The following is a 19,563-nucleotide window of genomic DNA, read 5'->3' as shown; positions in this document are numbered from 1 at the left end:
AAGACAACGAGCGAGCAACATGTCCACACGATACAGAAGCTAATCTGTTTTATGAGTAGTTCAGACAGAACTAGGTTTTTTTTGTTGTGCTGCTATGGGTTGTATTGCTCATTTACCCATCTTCATGTCACTTTCTCCTGGCCACTGATCACCTGGCCCCGCCCTCGTCCTCCTTTTCCTGGTGATCGTGGGTTTTCTCAGCTCGGACTGGCTCAGGATTTGGACTCGTCACATTCCTGCTCTGTGGACAGGTCCATTTCGGACAAACCTATCTCCATGCCCTCGATGAGAGAAGTGTCTGAATCAGTGCTGAGCGGAGGCTGGTGCTCACCTGTGTGGACGGGGGAGGAATCATTTGACAGGTCACTGAAAGATGCAGCCACATCGGTACCTCTGAACAGGGACAATCGAGTCCTGTGAAAAAAGGTTTGACTCTTGGTGTGCTCCTTTAAAGCTGCAGTGCATAACTTTTAAGCCACTTTTCCACTAGTGAGGCCCGACTCGCCTCGGTACGACACAGTTATTCTGTGTTTCCATTAGCGATAGCACCTGGTACTTTGTTTGGTACCTGATCTGGCGAGGTTTCAAGCGAGCTGAGGCGTTACTATGCGTGACGTCACAGGAAGAGGCATGATGAGCACGACGTCTGACACAAGAATCAAGCCGAACGATGCCGAACTGTAGATCAGTTAAAAAAGACTTAATGATCCTAAAAACGTGGGTTAATCTCCATCATTTAGCAAAGGAAACCAGAGGAGTCTGGTGTATTTAGCGACAGCACTGCGTCTGTGCTTGGGTCAAGTACAGAACAAATCTTTTTAAATTGACTGATTCTTATGATTCAGTGTGTTAAAAAAACTGCTTTACAAGTCACCAATCACTAGTTTGACTTTGCCCACGTTGAGGAGGTACCATAGTTTGAAATTTGAAACAGAAAGTAAAGAATGAGGGGGAAAAAAACTAACCATAACCACCTCACTCATTGAAGCTAAATAATAGAAACAAACACCTCTATATTTTATGCAATAAAGAAACTATAACATTATTATTATATATATAGGGGCGATACTTTCAGACCTAGCTGAGGGAGAAAGTGTGTGTACAGCTGCAGTGTGTGGGTGGACAGCCGTTTTCTGCTCAGCTGAATTCACTTTGTGTTATTAGTCTTACTCCAACCTGTTTGCAGCTGTCTCGCTTTACTAGCCCAATGTTTCTGTCGCCCTCCGTCTGCAATAACATGTACCTAATCACTTCCTTGTGTGAACTCACTGAAAAGTTATGCACTACTGTTTTAATTAGTTTCTCATTGTACGGTCTACTTTTGCAACAATTTTTTGAGCACCCAACTTTGGCCAAATTTAATTTAATTTAAAGAAATGTTATATTTGCATAGTGATATCGGATGTAAATATGCATTCATTAGCATTTCAGCAAACACAAACTAGGGTTTCATGAGCATCAAGGCAGTGAATCAATCATGTTAGGGAAATCTGCAGCATTGTAACTTACATTTAAAAAATAATAATGTTTAGAGAAATGTTTTGCCCTGATGTGGTTATGTTATAAATGCATGACTCACTGTGGCCACATCTGTGCTCTGGCAGTATGACGTATGAGCACTCGCACTCACACACACTGTAAACCTTTAATACTGCAGCTAGCAGGTGGTAAACAGGGTAAAGCAACAGCTGTACAGCATTAATATAGTATACTTTTAAAAAACAGGGCGTTTGCATGTGGGTCAGTTTGTGACTTTGTGGAGAGAGACTAGTTCTCGTTGTGCATCACCCAAGAGAGGATAAAAAGCAGTAGATAACAGTGGCAGGACAGCGTTAGAACAACGATTCCTCGTAAATTATTATGTTTGAATACATTTGCAACTTCTCAGTTTTAAAATATCTCATCACAGGCCAGTGATGGAATACATACTTATAACATTTACTGCAGTATCCATCATAAAAAGCCCAGCATTCAAAGGTTTAAATGTACACTATCTTTGAGCCTAAAATATTTATAGCATAGCATAGCACTGAAATATTATTTACATATGCAGCGTAAAACCATGACACAGTAATTGTGCAAACACGCTGTGACAGAGCTTTATATAACATGTTGTGTACTTACTGCTGGCAAAGATGTGGCTCTCCCTTGCCTGGAGTGCTGTCTCCGCGTCAGCCTGGAGCTGCTGCAGGCCGATCCCTCTGCCTACGGGATCCAGAACCACCGAGCTCTCGTTGACTGTCATTTCACTTGCCCCGCTGATGGGGTTGGTGGGCGGACCACCGACAGAAGTGTCGTAATCTGGAGGAATCTCATCTGAGCAGTCTGCGTTGAGCTGGAACACACAATATTTGACAGTTTGATGTTTTAGACCAGGGTTTCTCACTCCCTGCTCAAACACACCTGATTCAGATAAACGGGTCGTTATCAGGCTTCAGCAGAGCTTACTGACGAGCTGACCATTTGAATCAGGTGTGTTTGAGCTTTATTGTAGACACGAAAGTAACTGGAAGTCATACATCTAGCACTGTGTAATACGGGAGTGATCGAGTATGTAGGACATTAATGTGCGAGTATGCTGTACATGTTGTCCGAGCGCTCATTAAAATCAGTTTAAGTTTTATAACGCTTTCATGGTCATTTCACAACATCAGAGACGGATACAAGTGGATGACATCATTAACAGGCCACCAAAGTGAAACAGTCCATTACATTGAATATAAATATGGATTAAAGTAGTGTTAAAAAAGGACACGTCTCAAAAAACAAACACATTTTCATTTCATATCTCTGTAGTCCCTGTAAAGTGATAATAAACATGTCCTTTGTGTTTGTACATAATATAAATGTAAACACGCGGTTATCTAACTTCCTGTTCAGCAAACAGTCCCAACTAACGCATATATGCATGAGTCTGTGTCCTCTGGAGTGTTCTGTCCTGTTTGGAACAAATATTGACATAAACGCAGCTCCTACATAAAAACACTAAAGTTTCCTATATTGAAACATGTAGAGAAGCAACACTTTACAGGGACTTTAAGGTTAGATTAGCCTAAATGTGAGAATCTTAAGCAGTTGCATGTTTACATATAATGTACTCTAACTAACCCGAATACCATATAAAGAAATATCATGTGCATATAAGTTAAAAAAAGGAACTTACTGGGACTCCTAAGGCTTTGAGTATGTTCATTTTACACATGGGACACGTCCGGTGATCTTGTAGCCATGGGTCTACACAGTGTTTATGAAAGACATGTCTGACAAAACAACACGGCAGTGCACGCTTGATTAATATCAACCACACGAACAACAGCTAAAACAGTGTACAGTGAATGGCGTGTTCTTTAAGTTAAATAACATGTACTTCCTTTGTGCCCTGAGGACAGCGCTCATTTTAAACAGTGATCAAACAAACGTTACCGGCATGGTAATATCCTTATGACATCATTAGGCCTGTAACCTTCAATGCAAACTGCACAGTTGTCGAAGTCTGAATCAGTCTCCTAAAATACAGAGCAAAGGCACAGACATAGGAAAGTCTCCTGTATATATCTATAAGCCTCATACTGTAAATACAGCATAAATCCAATACACTTTTACATTTTGTCACTACAAGTCACTACAGCAAAAACATTTATAATTTACTTTCAGTTCCGAAAACATCATATACCTTGTCCCCTTTCTTAATGGTTCGTATTTGAAGCTTGCTGATGGCTTTTTTGGCAGCATCTCCAAGACGTCTCTGTAAGACAATAACAATATATGAAGAAACTACTTATTACTGACGACATCAACAGAGGAAAGCAGTATTCCAATATCTCAATACTCAGTTAAAACACAATAATCAATCAACTTAGTATGATGAAAATCAATAAAGTGAACAAAGACCTGACCTCGTTTATTATGCTGAGCAGACCGTGACACAAGATGGGTCAGGTGTCAAGAAACTGACACCTTCCAAGTGCTTTACTCTACTTGGCTGCCTCTCAAATAAACTGAGAGCAATTATTTTTAATTGTGAATTCTTGTGTGACATAAATCAACATAATTTGAAACAAGCAAACAATGGTTGCCATGGCAGCGGCTCCTTCATTACCGACGAAGCAAGCATTTGCTCAGTCAGTTCAAAAGGCTGGAAGGATGAGCTGGTTGCTGCGCTCCCCAACTGTCAGGCTAATTCAGGTTTCTCTCTACTGCACTGATGCACTCTCTGTGCACTCTGTAAGACAGATATGATTTGATAAAGTTACAGTTTGAAATAAGCACAGTCCGGTACCTGGTTGCGATCTCGTGCATTTGCGTAGCGGAACCTCTGGATGTAGTAGAAGACGAGCCATGCGAGAGAGATTATCATGAGCACGATGAAGGAAATGGAGACAAACACTACCGACGTTCTGCTCACGTACTTCTGCAGGTTGCGCGTCCCTATAGTGATGTGTAACATGAGCGGAATATCCTGCTCCAGCAAGGCCACAATCTCACGACCTTTAGGCTCTGGGATCATGATGACAACAACGTCACCTGTATCTGCACGGACACATGAAACACAAGAAAACACCAGGTTAGCGATGTAGGAGATGAATCAGAGCTGCGGGAAACATTCGAAATAATGGCTTCACTGATTATAATGGAGCAGGCAGAATTTTCATGACTTAAATTTTCATTGAAGGGTGAATTTTACTTCTTTTGGTCATTTTGTTGTCTGTGTTCATGCATATGGCATGAATTTTGGCAAGATTGTGTATTTTGATTGGCTCAGCTCCTACAGTAAGGTTAAAATACACCGTGTACAAACAAGTGTTATACTCACACCGTTAAGTGCAATAAATGTACCATTGTAACGAATTAAACCTGCACATGTTGATATCACACAGACACGTTTTCTTCCAACGCATAAAACAGGAATTTTATTATATGTTTTATTACTCGTTTTTCGGCCACATTTGGCATATAAGGAAAAAACATTTTATTTCCACAAAACAAACACAAAATCAATTATTTTGCATGTAGTATATTGAAAATAATGGATATTTACATGGTTATATATACATAATTAGGTCCAATGAAAGAAGAATATATAATAATGTTTAATATTTTTATAGCTTGCACATTGTTTGTGCTTAGCGGTATGAGTGTGACTAATTTTGTTAAAGGCCGCAAACTGTTTATGTTTTGGTTGGGTCTGTTGTGCCACTCAAGTTCAACTCAAGCAAAAATTAAGGTCTAAAAAGGGAAGAAGAATTTGGATAATCATGTCCTGGACAGGGACGCAAAGAAGTCAGGGTTCAGTCAAGGCTAGCATAGGTAGAATCAAGCCCAGATCACTGAAAGGGACCTTAGCTCATGGGTAGCTAGCTAGCGCTACAAACTGAGACTATTCAGTGCCCATTGTGCAAATGATATCTAGGATAAAGGAGTAATAGAAGAGTCATAATGCCTAAACATGTCAAGAGGTTGTAAAAAACAGAACAGTTATATCATATGTGCTCTGTAGCCTGTGGCTTCATGGAACCACAGTGGCTAGTTTACTCCCTCAATTAGCCAAAGTGTCAACAGCAGCAGCTCCTGTGCGCCCGGAACAGTCTGGTTGACAACCAAAGAACAGTTTTGTGGCTACTGAGATTGACAGCTGATTCTGTCATTATGAAATCGCACCTCTAGCATATAAGGTACTAAAAGCCTCTAAAACAAAGCCTGCTACCAACAAAAAAACTGAGAAAACAAAAGCTTATTTGGACAGCTAACTGCTGCTTATGCTAACATATATGGGCCTTGGACAACTGGCTGTTTCCTGTCATTATTTAAAAAAAGACTATTTTTTTAAATGAATGCGTTTACAGAGATACATGACCTGTATACCTGTATTTCCATAGAAATACAAACAAACCATCAGGACTCCATGGCTACGTGACTGCGTCACAACCATGGAAACCTTTGTATTTAGTCACTTATTTTGTTTATAGCCTTGAACACACACTCCTGACATGTCAATTTATGGTTTTATTGGGTGGGACCATATGGTGTGTCGATGGTGAATCGCCGTGATGTACCAACAGCCTTAATAAACACACCAGCAGAATCCAGAGCTCATGTATGACTGAACCTCGGCTTCATAGCAACAGAAACACTGTAACAGACGGCATAATCAGGCATGTAAGATTTCTCTAAGCCTTTACTCTCATCTCCTTCTGTTCACCGTGACGCAGCCTTGAGCAGACAAAAATAGATGTTTCTAAAACAGGAGGGCAACGTCTGAGACTGAGGCTGATCTTGTGGACAGATTCTACCCATTATAGGCCAGCATGTGGAAGAACGAAAGCCTAACAGGGCAATTTTGTTGACTCAGTAAGTAAGTCAGTTTGATTTGGTTAAACTGTGACACGAGTCAACCACAGAATTCACCACAGAATTCACCACTTTACAATCGGTAAATGCCAAATGACTCAGAGTATTTAATTGCAAATACTTTGACATTTTGGAGAAAATGCTTACTCGCTTTCTTGTGGAGAGCTGCATGAGAAAATGACACCACTTTTAATGTGTGCCAGCACATTTAAAAGCTGATGTATGAAAACAGGGTCTAGCATGGCTCTGTCAAACAGTAAAGCACCTTAAATGCTCTTTAATTAGCTCATTATATTATATTTGAACCACACTGTGCGGTCGGTCAGTAGCAGTACAAGACTGTTACAGCAAATAACCTGGCTTGAAAGATCAAACTAACATCTTTGCATTGTATTTTAAGTGGATTAAACAAACGCATGGGATGTTTTTTTAATCCTAAAAGTCAAATTGCATGTCTTTATGCTACGCTAAGCTCAGAGGCTGCAGCACTGATATGAGAGGGACATGTATGGTTTTAAGTGACTCATGGAGAGAGGATTAAATCAGATTCAGTATTAATCTCTGACTGGAATTTGACAGGAAAATGGACTTTAAAGCTTCATCAAGAAGAGGGTTTGTCACTCCTGGTCCTGGGGAGCTACTGTCCTGCATGTCTTAGGTGTTTTTCCTGCTCCCACACACCCGATTCAAATAAATGGGTCGTTATCAGGCTTCAGCAGAGCTTACTGACGAGCTGACCATTTGAATCAGGTGTGAGAAACCCTGCTCAAGAACAGCAAAGTGATTAAAGATCTTCAGTCTCTGAACGCATCAATATCCAATATGTCCAACCTGTGCAATGAATAGTTGCCAATAGCGTATGACTTTTTTCAGTGATGTGATATTTCAGTTGTTGTTATAAAATAATAAATAATTTTAATACATTTGCAAAAATTTCTACAATTCTGTTTATCTGTCAAAATGGGGATGCTGTGTGTACATTAATGAGGGAAAATCGTAGTATTGATTGATTGATTGATTGATTGATTGATTGTATCGTAGTCCTAGTAGAAAGAAGTGTGATATTATTGTAATACCTGTGCAAAAAAACAAATCAAACGATGATGTAACATTATTTGTACACCACACCCTTCATCTGAAAACAGGCTCTGTCAAGCAATACTATCAGACGTGACCGAGGGAGAGTTTGTTTGTATGCAGCGCCCATTCAATAACTGTGCAATAATTAATTAATCCATTATATTTATATTATTTTGTTCTATCTATATTTGTTTACTTTTCTTTTTTACATTAGATTTCTGCTCTATGTCCTCACCACTGTACACTGCTGTAAATCATGCCAAGGGATCAATAAAGTCAAGTCTAAGTTACAGGCAGAAGGGAAGGGTCATTTATTTATTTATTTAGTTGTCTTGCTTGACTAGCACAATGGTGTTGCCTCAGTCTGTGTACTTGACATTAACATGGAGATGATAGGTTTAATCCACAAAGTGTGAACTCATTTAGTATTTATTTTTTTTAGATTTAGTACAAGTTTTAATTCATGTTGGGGTATTTTATGATATATTAATGTGTGAAAAAAGGTTTGGGAGACACTGCACTAAATTAAAGACACAATAATGTGGTAATGACTACTCACACAGACAGTGAAAGAGTGAGGACACACAGTCTCTTACCTGGATGTGGCATTGTTATGGTTTCGTTGGGGCTGCTGGAGCCAGTGTTGTATATGACAACAGCCGAGGCGTTCAACTTCGCAATGTTACGGATCTTCTCTCTGTAGGTACAGTTTCCCGCAGCCACCAGAGCCACCCAGGAGGCGGTGGCGTGGGGGACAGGAGGGAGGGGGACAGGAGGGAAGGGGACGTGTGGCTCACACGCCTGCCTGTCCTGAGGGAGGGTGGGCACCAAAACCAGACCTTTGGCTTCTTTCTTGGGCGAGTGCTCTCCGTAGCGTCCGCATTCGGTTTTCTCTGTCCGAACCTCCGAGGTGACGGGGTCCTGGTAGCTGATGTTGACGAAGGCGGTGTACCATTCCTCTTTCTCTGCCACGGTGAAGTCCAGGCAGAGCAGGTGGACGAAGCAAAACGACAGCAACCACGTCGAGAGAGCCAGACTGCGGCACGCTCGGATGAGCGACGGTGCCATTGCGTCCTCCTCCTCCTCCTCCTTCTCCTCTTCCTCAGTGGAAAAACTCCTGGTCTTTTAAAAACCAACCACAGGTTGCAGACGCATTCACGTAAAGTCAGGGCCAGGCGGCGGCCCTCATTTAAAGGAAGCCCAGAGCTGCCTGCGAGAGTCCACCACACACAGAGACAGACTATAACACCTGCAGGCGCCGCCGTGTGTTGTTGTCATGGATGGGTCAGGCGGACTTCCTGTGTTACACTCAAAGCATTCCGTCTCCAGCTGATACAGCACCGCCCCCTCTGCCGAGAAGACAATTATTATATTGCAACAACAACAAAATATTCATGGGGCCCAAAACGCAATTTTCCCATTGACCACAGACGTAAACGAGGCGCCTGTAAAACTGTCCACAGGACACATCGAGACGTGGACACGGGCATTTATAGATCTTTTATATTCTATATTTTAAATTCATGGAGTTTCATATTTGTAAAACCTTTCTAAAGGCCATAAAAAGCCCAGACAAATCTTATTTCCCAGAGTGTCGTCACAGCCGCGTACGAGCAGCAAAGCGCGGCCATGTGGCGTCTCGGGAACGGCGCTGCTGTCAGTGAACTGTACGATATGAAAACTTTATGAGAAATGTGCATAAATGAAGGCAATGAGGGGTTTTTCGTTTTGTACATTAAAAAAAAACTGTTATAAATTTGAACTTTGAAATGTAAACCAAAATACAAGCATAGCAATGACACCAAAAAATCCTATTCATGGTTAATATTCAGTGGATTTTTTTTTTATCATGATAAAAGTGAAGCAGCCTGTTGTCATTATTTTGTTATCATTTATATTGTCTTTAACAACATTTTTGATAATTAGCATACAGTATATCAGTGAATGGAAAATCAAGCAAAAAGCGTCCAAGAAAACAACACGATTCTTGTAACAACACATATAAACTAATAGCCACGGTCAATTAAATACACTATTAATAATCATAACCATTAATAATAAAACTGATAATGTTAACCTCTAATTACGTCCTTATACTTTTCAGCTTACTGTATTCACTATCGGTTGGTTTTGCCTTTTATTTATTCATAGTTCGAATTACAAAGATTTATTCGCCTCCTGGCTAAGTGCGGTCCATGCCCTCCCCTCTCGATAAATCTAATTGGAATCATCCACTTCCTGTTTGCCAGTGGACCCTTTCACGCATGCGGAGCCAGCAGGAGCAGGAGGAGACACCCGGGAGGACGAGGAGCAGCAGCGGGGACAAACATGTGGTAACTGCTGCTTAAAAATGATCCACACATTACTTAGATGTTCTATTGACGCTCTGTTTACAACTGTTGTTAACATCCGACCTGAGTGATCTGATCACAGGTGTTCAGATTACACCTAGCTGCTAATGCTAATGTGACGTCACTGCTCCACAGTAAACACACACCTTTCATTTAAGTTCTCTTCACATACAAATTATGTTATTTTCTGTTTGTTACAGAAAGACAAAGAATCCAGGAAATTTTAATGTTATTATTTTCTTTGTTTGGTCCAGAAAATGTTTGAAAAATGTTTCTCAAACCTGGAAATGATGATTCTCAAATGTCCTCTCTTTTTTCTTAAATCCACAAGCCAAGAATGATTCCGTTTTAATGATTTCTTTGTTATTAAGGAACAAAGAAACAGAAAATGTGTAATAAAATAAAACAACAATTAATTGATTATTAAAGTATTTGACAGATAATTTAGTAATGGCTTAATAATGCAGTAATCATTGCATCTGTATTTGTTTTATATATATATATATATTTAAAAATCATCATAGAGGCAATGATACGATTTATCACAATATTTGCAAAGTCATATATTGCGTTATACTGACAGAGCTAGTGAAAGGGAGCACTTGGCACCATCTAGTGGACTGAAATATGTTTTATTTTTATGCCAATTCATTTGTAACATCAGTTAAAATTCATTTGTAACATCAGTTATAAAAATATACGCCAAAAAATTTGTACTATGCTATATACTATACTATGCTATATATATATATATATATATACATATATATATATATATATATTCCTCCCTGCAAGCACTGCTCTCAGTAGACCACACGTAATCAGGCTCCTCATCCCGTGTGCTATATACTGTTATTTTACACAAGTGCAATATACTATCTATAATGTAAATATCTAGTCCATACTGTAAACATATTCTGGAAATTGTCTATTACGTACACTATACACTCTACTGTATTTAACTTTTTTATATAGTCTTAGTGTTGATATATTTTTATATCATACTTTTCTTGTTAATGCATGTTTATTTTTTTTATTTATATTTATTATCCTTATCTTTACTGTCTTGCTGCTGTAACACTGTAGATTTCCCCACTGCGGGACGAAAAAAGGACTATCTAATCTTATCTTTTATATATGTATATATATATATATATATATATATATACTAGTGCTGTCAGATAAACGCGTTATTAACGGCGTTAAAGCAAACCAATTTTAACGGCAATAAGAGGAATAACTTAAAATATGCAGGGTGACAGAGATATTCACCTGCAGCTCGCTCATGTAAACACACAGAACACATTACTTCCTGGTTCACCGACGCACCTGTCTGACGTCACACGCAACACACAGTAATAATTCATCTAAAATTGTATTTTGACGCACATTTTAGCTTGAACAAATACTGTGTCTTGAAATTGCAGTAAGCTGTATTGCGATTAAGATAAATTTCGATTCATTGTACAGCTCTAAACTACAGTATATGCCAAAATATGCAAAAAACATTTACACAAAGCAAGCTGATCCACTTTTCTATGTTGATAAGAATATTAAAATGATGAAAAATAATTACACAAAAATAAATCAAGGGACATTTAGAATAGATAAAAATGTGCTATGACATTAATGCGATTAATCGCAATTAAATATTTGAATTGTTTGACAGCACTAATATATATACATATGTATATGTATGTCTTTCCTTTTGCCCAACAAAATTAACATACTATTTTCAAACTTATGTGGCAGCAGATGTGGATGTGAAATATTCTTTTTTACAAATAAGCATTAAAAATAGCTGTAGGTGGCGATAGCATAGAAGTCAAGGAGTCAGAAGCTTTTTCAGTCTACTATTGTAGTCATTAGCCATATCAGCAGATCTCGCCATGTTTGGCGATATCCGATAAAACTTTTCAAAGTCAAAATCTGCCATACCTATAATATAAATAATGTAAATGTAAAAATAAAGAAACCATTCAAACTCAATCATTTTTGCTTTGTGGACAAAACAAGACGTTTTAGAACATCATCATTTTCCAGGTTTTAAAAAACCTGATCAACATTTTCTGACATTTTATGGACCAAACCATGAATCCAGACAATAATGGACAGTTTAATCCATTATGAAAACAATGGCTAGTCACAGCCCTAGAACAAACACAAATGGTGTACATGTGTATTTGTTTATGGAGCAGTAAAGTAGGATTCACCTGTGATTTCATCACCTCAGACGGACGTTAACAGCACTTGTCAACAGAGCCTCTGTTTAATGTGTCTGCATTGATTTTCATTGTTAACATGTGACTTTAGTGAAAACCACATTCACCTGTTTGCTGCTTTTTCATGCTTCAGCCAGTCCAACTCAACTGCAGCTGTTTGGAGCTCTTCAGTGTTGGGATGTTTACACAGAAACTTGATAAACACTCATTTTTATCTTTATTCAAACACATTAGATGATCCATGTTTATCTCTCTGCACCTTCTAAATACCATTATTGTTCACTACTTGACTCATGTTTGAGCCACTCCCACATTTATACTAAACACCGACTAACAGCTGCAGTTAAAGGGATAGTTTGGGCTTTTCTCAAGTCTGCTACACATCATCAACACTGACTTTGTCCATCAAGCAGCCTGGAAGCCACACACTTGCTCTGCCTGATAAGATGGCTGACAGCAGGGACAGCCTTTTGTCTTTGTCCTTCTGTCCCTGCTGACAGCCACGTTATGAGTGAGAGTGAGTGTCTGGAACACAGGCTGCTTGATGGACAAAGTCAGTGTTGATGATGTGTACAAACTTGAGAAAAGCCCAAACTATCCCTTTAACTGCAGCTGTTAGTCGGTGTTAAGTATAAATGTGGGAGTGGCTCAAATTTTCAAGGTGCAGTCACCTAAACATGGATCATCTAAAGTGTTTGAGTAAACATTTATTGTCCAAAATTAGTGTTTAACAAGTTTCTGTGTTAACATCCCAACACTGAAGAACTCCAAACAGCAGCAGTTGAGTTGGACTGGCTTCAGCATGAAAAAGCAGCAAACGTGTGAATGTGGTTTTCACTAAAGTCACCTGTTAACCCTGTAAAAATGATGTGCACACATTAACGACACAGAAGTCTAATTAATATGTGGATGATTTTTAAGCAGCAGTTACTGGACACCTGGACCCCAACTGTGTGGTGGACTTTCCAGGGAGTGAACCCTTGTAATTTTTTAATATTTTTTTTTATGAATTTTTGGGCAAATTTTTTTTTAAATAAAACAGCATAACCCCCACCTGTCATATCACTGGGGGTCCGGGGGGGCACAAGCCCAGCCCCGTTCTCCCACCCCCCGTGCCACCACATGCACCATCACCTGTGAGTAATCTCTTGGGACCACGAGGTGGAATCGAACCAGCCATCACCAGACTGACACAACCTTACGGCTGTGACCGAAACCACTACGCCACACATCCCTGTGAGATTTAGGAGCTCTTGGTGCTTTTCACTGTTCACTTTGGATGTGGAACCTTAAATGTTGGAGTATAAGGGAGTTGAACCCATAACCTCAAGATCCTGAGGACTGCTCCTTAACCAGTTGAGCTAACTCCACACGCTTTCTTTCATTTTTAGAACTCCTATTTACTCTTTTTGGTTGAATATTGTATTTAAAAATCAGTTCATGCAAGATTCAAACCCATGCTCACAGGAACCAGGGAATTGAATCCATAACCTCAGGACTGCTCCTTAACCAGTTGAGCTAACTCCACACTCTTTCTGACAACTTTCGAACTACTATTTACTCTTTTTGGTTGAATATTGTATTTAAAATACAGTTTATGCAAGATTTGAACCCATGCTCACAAGAACCTCAGGAACTTGAGTCACTCTCTTAGTTCCGTGAGCTATTTGTCCTTGTGAGCTTTTTCCCAAAATTTGGAAGCCTTTCAATAATAGAACCCATGACTTCAGAGTATTGAGATATTTAAGAATGTCCAGCATAGCCAGCCAAACAGTTTGTGTAATGGTTTACACGCTTGCCTTTGGTGCAGGAGACTCGGGTTCGGTTCTCGATTGGAGTAAGTTCCTTTATGCATGCCGTTTTTTCTCCTGGGGGTGTGGGTGGTTTGTTGGAGGAAGGCCCACCCCCATACACGCACCCCCCACCCCCAATCAGTGAGATGAACTTACACACACACCGATTAACTGTGGAAGGGTGGGTGTGTGTGGGTCTGGGCGTGGCCTTCCTCTAACAAACACAGGGGGAACGTGCAAAACTTCATGCATGGAGGCCCTTGTTCCAGCCGGGAATCGAACCCTGGACCAAAGGTAAGATTGCATAGCACCAGATGACAGTGCTCAACCAGGTGAGCTATTTGTCCTTCTGTGGTATTGCATAAAATTTGGAACCTTATCAATAAGCTTCCAAATTACTTCAGAGAATTGGAATATTTAACAATGTCAGTCCTGCACCGACGGCCAAACAGTTTGTGTAATGGTTTACACACTTGCCTTTGGTGCAGAAGTCCTGGGTACGATTCCTGGTTGGAGTAAGTTCCTTTATGCATGCAGTTTTTTCTCCTGAGGGTGTGGGTGGTTTGTTGGAGGAAGGCCCACCCCCCCACAGTTAATCAGTGTGATGAACTTACACACACACCGATTAACTGTGGAAGGGTGGGTGTGTGTGGGTCTGGGTGTGGCCTTCCTCTGACAAACATATGGGGAACATGCAAAACTTCATGCATGGAGGCCCTTGTTCCAGCCGGGAATCGAACCCTGGACCAAAGGTAAGATTGCATAGCACCAGACAGTGGTCAACCAGGTGCGCTATTTGTCCTTCTGTGGTATTGCATAAAATTTGGAAGCTTTTCAATAAGCTTCCGAATTACTTCAGAGAATTGGAATATTTAACAATGTCAGTCCTGCACCGACGGCCAAACAGTTTGTGTAATGGTTTACACACTTGCCTTTGGTGCAGGAGTCCTGGGTTCGATTCCTGGTTGGAGTCAGTTCCTTTATGCATGCAGTTTTTTCTCCTGAGGGTGTGGGTGGTTTGTTGGAGGAAGGTCAACCCCCACACACACACGTGTGTAAGTTCATCACCCTGATTAACTGTGGGGGGGTGTGTGTGTGTCTGGGCGGGGTATTCCTCATACAAACACGGGGAGAACATGCAAAACTGCATGCATAAAAGTGCTTGGTTCAAACAGGACTTGAACCCGGGTCTCCTGCACCAAAGACAAGTGTGTAAACAATTACACCAAGTGAGTGGCAATCCAAATTGGACTGACATTATTAAATATTTTAATTCTCTGAAGTCATGGGTTCTATTATTGAAAGCCTTCCAAATTTTAGGCAAATTTTCAGACGGACAAATAGCTCACCTGGTTAAGCACTCTGTCTAGAACTTTGCAATCTTACCTTTGGATCAGGGTTCGAGTCCCGGCTGAAGCAATGGCCTTCATGCATGTGCTTTTGCACGTTCCCCCCGTGTTTGTAGGAGGTAGGCCCCGGCCAGACACACACACACCCCCCCACAGTTAATCCGTGTGATGAACTTCCACACACACTGATTAACTGTGGGGGGTGTGGGGGTGGGGGGTCAGGGGTGTGCGTGCGTGCGTGTATGGGGTGGACCTTCCTCCAACAAACCACCCACACACTCAGGAGAAAAAACAGCATGCATAAAGGAACTGACTCCAACCAGGAATTGAACCTGGGTCTCCTGCACCAAAGGCAAGCGTGTAAACCATTACACAATCTGTTTGGCCATTTGTGTTGGACAGACATTTTTAAATATCTCAATACTCTGAAGTCATGGGTTCTATTATTGAAAGGCTTCCAAATTTTAGGAAAAAGCATACAAGTACAAATAGCTCATCGACTAAGGAAATGACCTATGTTCCTGAGGCTTCTGTGGTTAAGGGTTCGAATCTTGCATGGAGTCACCTTTTAAGTACAATATTCAATCAACAAGAGTAAATAGGTGTTCGAAAACTGACAAAAGAGTGTGGAGTTAGTTCAGTTGGTTAAAGAGCAGGCACCAAAGTGCTCAAGCCCTGAGGTTCAGAGTTCAATTCCCTTATACTTCAAGATTTTAATGTTCCACATCCAAAGTCAAGACTCAAGTGCACCAAGAGCTTCCAAATCTCACAGGGATGTGTGGTGTGGTGGATTTGTTCACAACCGTAAGGTTGTGCCAGTCTGGTGATGGCTGGTTCAAATCCACAAGGAATCACAAGGACAAATAGCTCATGTGACTAAGAAAATGCCATAAGTTCCTGAGGCCTCTGTGGGTAAGGGTTCAAATCTTGCATGGAGTCACTTTTTAACTACAATATTCAATCACAAAGAGTAAATAGGTGTTCGAAAAAACTTGGCAAGGAGTGTGGGGATAGCTCAGCTTGTTAAAGAGCAGGCATCGGAATGCTCATGTCCTGATGTTGACAGTTCAATTCCTGATGTTAATCGTTCCTTTATACTTCAACATTTAAGGTTCCACATCCAAAGTGAACAATGAAAAGCACCAAGAGCTTCCAAACCTCACAGGGATGTGTGGCGTAGTGGATTTGTTCACAACCGCAAGGTTGTGTCAGTCTGGTGATGGCTGGTTCGAATCCACCTCGAGGTCCCAACGGATTACTCACAGGTGGTGGTGCATGTGGTGGCATGGGAGGTGGGAGAACGGGGCTGGGCTTGTGCCCCCCCGGACCCCCAGAGATATGACAGGAGGGGGTTATGACATTTTATTTCACAAAAATTCACACAAAAAAACATAAAAAATGACAAGGGTTCACCCCCTGGAAAGTCCACCAGACAGTTGGGGTCCAGGTGCCCAGTAACTGCTGCTTAAAAATCATCCGCACATTAATTAGACTTCTGTCATTAATGTGTGCACATCATTTTTACATGGTTAACAGGTGACTTTAGTGAAAACCACATTCACCTGTTTGCTGGTTTTTCATGCTGAAGTCAGTCCAAGTCAACTGCAGCTGTTTGGAGTTCTTCAGTGTTGGGATGTTAACACAGAAACTTGATAAACACTAATTTTGGACAATAAATGTTTACTCAAACACTTTAGATGATCCATGTTTAGGTCACTGCACTGATTTGTCCATCAAGCAGCCTGTGTTCCAGACACTCACTCTCACTCATAACGTGGCTGTCAGCAGGGACAGAAGGACAAAGACAAAAGTCTGTCCCTGCTGTCAGCCATGTTATCAGGCAGAGCAAGTGTGTGGCTTCCAGGCTGCTTGATGGACAAAGTCAGTGTTGATGATGTGTAGCAGACTTGAGAAAAGCCCAAACTATCCCTTTAACTGCAGCTGTTAGTCGGTGTTTAGTATAAATGTGGGAGTGGCTCAAACATGAGTCAAGTAGTGAACAATAATGGTATTTAGAAGGTGCAGTGAGATAAACATGGATCATCTAAAGTGTTTGAATAAAGATAAAAATGAGTGTTTATCAAGTTTCTGTGTTAACATCCCAACACTGAAGAGCTCCAAACAGCTGCAGTTGAGTTGGACTGACTGAAGCATGAAAAAGCAGCAAACAGGTGAATGTGGTTTTCACTAAAGTCACATGTTAACAATGGAAATCAATGCAGACACATTAAACAGAGGCTCTGTTGACAAGTGCTGTTAACGTCCGTCTGAGGTGATGAAATCACAGGTGAATCCTACTTTACTGCTCCATAAACAAATACACATGTACACCATTTGTGTTTGTTCTAGTGCTGCAACTAGCAATTGTTTTCATAATGGATTAAACTGTCCATTATTGTCTGGATTCATGGTTTGGTCCATAAAATGTCAGAAAATGTTGATCAGGTTTTTTTTAAATATAATATGACTAATCATACTAATTGAGCGCCACCTATAGCTATTTTTTATGATTATTTATTTTGCAAAATAAAAATATTTCACATCCATTCATAAGTTTGGGCAAAAGGAAAGACATACATATATATATGTATATATATATATATAGTATAGTATATTTTTCATATTTGTTTTAACTGTTACAAATGAATTGGCATAAAAATAAAAAAATAAATTAATATTTCAGTCCACTAGATGGTGCCAAGTGCTCACTTTCACTCGCTCTGTCAGTATAACTCAATATAAGATTTTGCAATTATCGTGATAAATCGTATCATAGTGTCTCTGATGATTTAATATATATATATATATATATATATATATATAAATATATATATATATATATAAAACAAGTATGGATGCAATGATCACTGCATTATTAAACAATTACTTAATGAATTGTCAAATACTTCAATAATCAATTAATTGTTGTTGTTTCTTTAATTGTTTTATTTTATTACACATGTTGAACATTTTCTGGTTTCTTTGCTCCTTATACATAGAAATAATTAAAACTGAATCATTTTTGGTTTGTGGATTAAAAAGAAAAAGAAAAAAAAAAGACATTTGAGAATCATCATTCCCAGGTTTGAGAAACATTGATGAACATTTTTCAAACATTTTCTGGACCAAACAAAGAAAATAATAACATTAACAGTTCCTGGATTCTTTGTCTTTCTGTAACAAACAGAAAATAACATAATTTGTATGTGAAGAGAACTTAAATGAAAGGTGTGTGTTTACTGTGGAGCAGCCAGTGACGTCACATTAGCATTAGCAGCAGCAGCTAGGTGTAATCTGAACACCTGTGATCAGATCACTCAGGTCGGATGTTAACAACAGTTGTAAACAGAGCGTCAATAGAACATCTAAGAAATGTGTGGATCATTTTTAAGCAGCAGTTACCACATGTTTGTCTCCGCTGCTGCTCCTCGTCCTCCTGTGTGTCTCCTCCTGCTCCTGCTAGCTCCATGTGTGGAAGGTCTGACTGGCAAACAGGAAGTGGATGATTCCAATTAGATTTATTGAGAGGGGAGGGTATGGACTGCACTAAGCCAGGAGGTTAATAAATCTATGTAATTTGAACTAGAAATAAATTAAAAAGCAAAACCAACCGATAGTGAATACAGTAAGCTAAGTAAAATGTTATTATTAATGGTTATTATTCTTAATGGTTTATTTAGTTGACGGTGGCTATTAGTTTATATGTGTTGTTACAGGTATCATGTTGTTTTCTTGGACCCTTGATTTTCCATTCACTGATATACTGTATGCTGATAATGAAAAATGTTGTAAAAGACAAACTTTTGCTGTCACAGAACTCAGGGAGTTTATATATTATTTTCCAAGAAAATAATGACAACATTAAGAAAACAGGCTGCTTCACTTTTATGATGATAAAAACAAAAAACTAAAAAAACTATTCCATTGAATATTAACCATGAATATGATTTTTTTGGTGTCATTGCTATGCTTGTATTTTGGTTTAAATTTCAAATTTGTAACTGTATTTGGATAGGTGGTATCTAAATAAAGCTAACGTTACTATTACTATTATGGTTAATATAAAAAACATAGACTATTAAAAATAAAGTCAGGCCAGAAAACCTGCAGACTCTAACATGATTGTATTTCATTATTATGACTTGTGTATCACACAACATAATCATCTCATTACTATGACTTAGTATCTCATAATTACAACTTAATATCTCATAAGTACGACTATGTATTTCTTAATTATGACTTAACATCTCATTACAATGACTTTGTATCTCATAACTATGACTTAGTATCCCATAATAATGACTTGGCATCTAATAATGACTTAGGATCTCGTTATGTATTACTATTATATATTATTACTGAGTAATATATATTTATATATTTTTAATTGGCTTCAGTGCGAATAAATGTGAAGCTT

The 19,563-nt window shown here is 39.4% G+C and overlaps 1 protein-coding gene across 1 annotated transcript; it reads right to left on the bottom strand.

Annotated features, from left to right (window-relative positions):
• Positions 1-212: 212 nt before the first annotated feature.
• Positions 213-8,496, bottom strand: rnf150a (ring finger protein 150a; the record flags this gene model as incomplete). The annotated part of the gene is made up of 7 exons (XM_083909168.1): positions 213-331; positions 2,125-2,335; positions 3,164-3,260; positions 3,424-3,506; positions 3,674-3,745; positions 4,280-4,530; positions 8,025-8,496. 7 exons carry the CDS (start codon positions 8,494-8,496, stop codon positions 213-215), a joined length of 1,305 nt encoding a protein of 434 aa, XP_083765294.1.
• Positions 8,497-19,563: the final 11,067 nt, after the last annotated feature.

Source organism: Microchirus variegatus (genome assembly GCF_963457635.1).
Source record: "Microchirus variegatus genome assembly, chromosome: 23".
Taxonomy (NCBI): domain Eukaryota; kingdom Metazoa; phylum Chordata; class Actinopteri; order Pleuronectiformes; family Soleidae; genus Microchirus; species Microchirus variegatus.
This window is presented reverse-complemented; position numbering and strand designations above follow the sequence as displayed.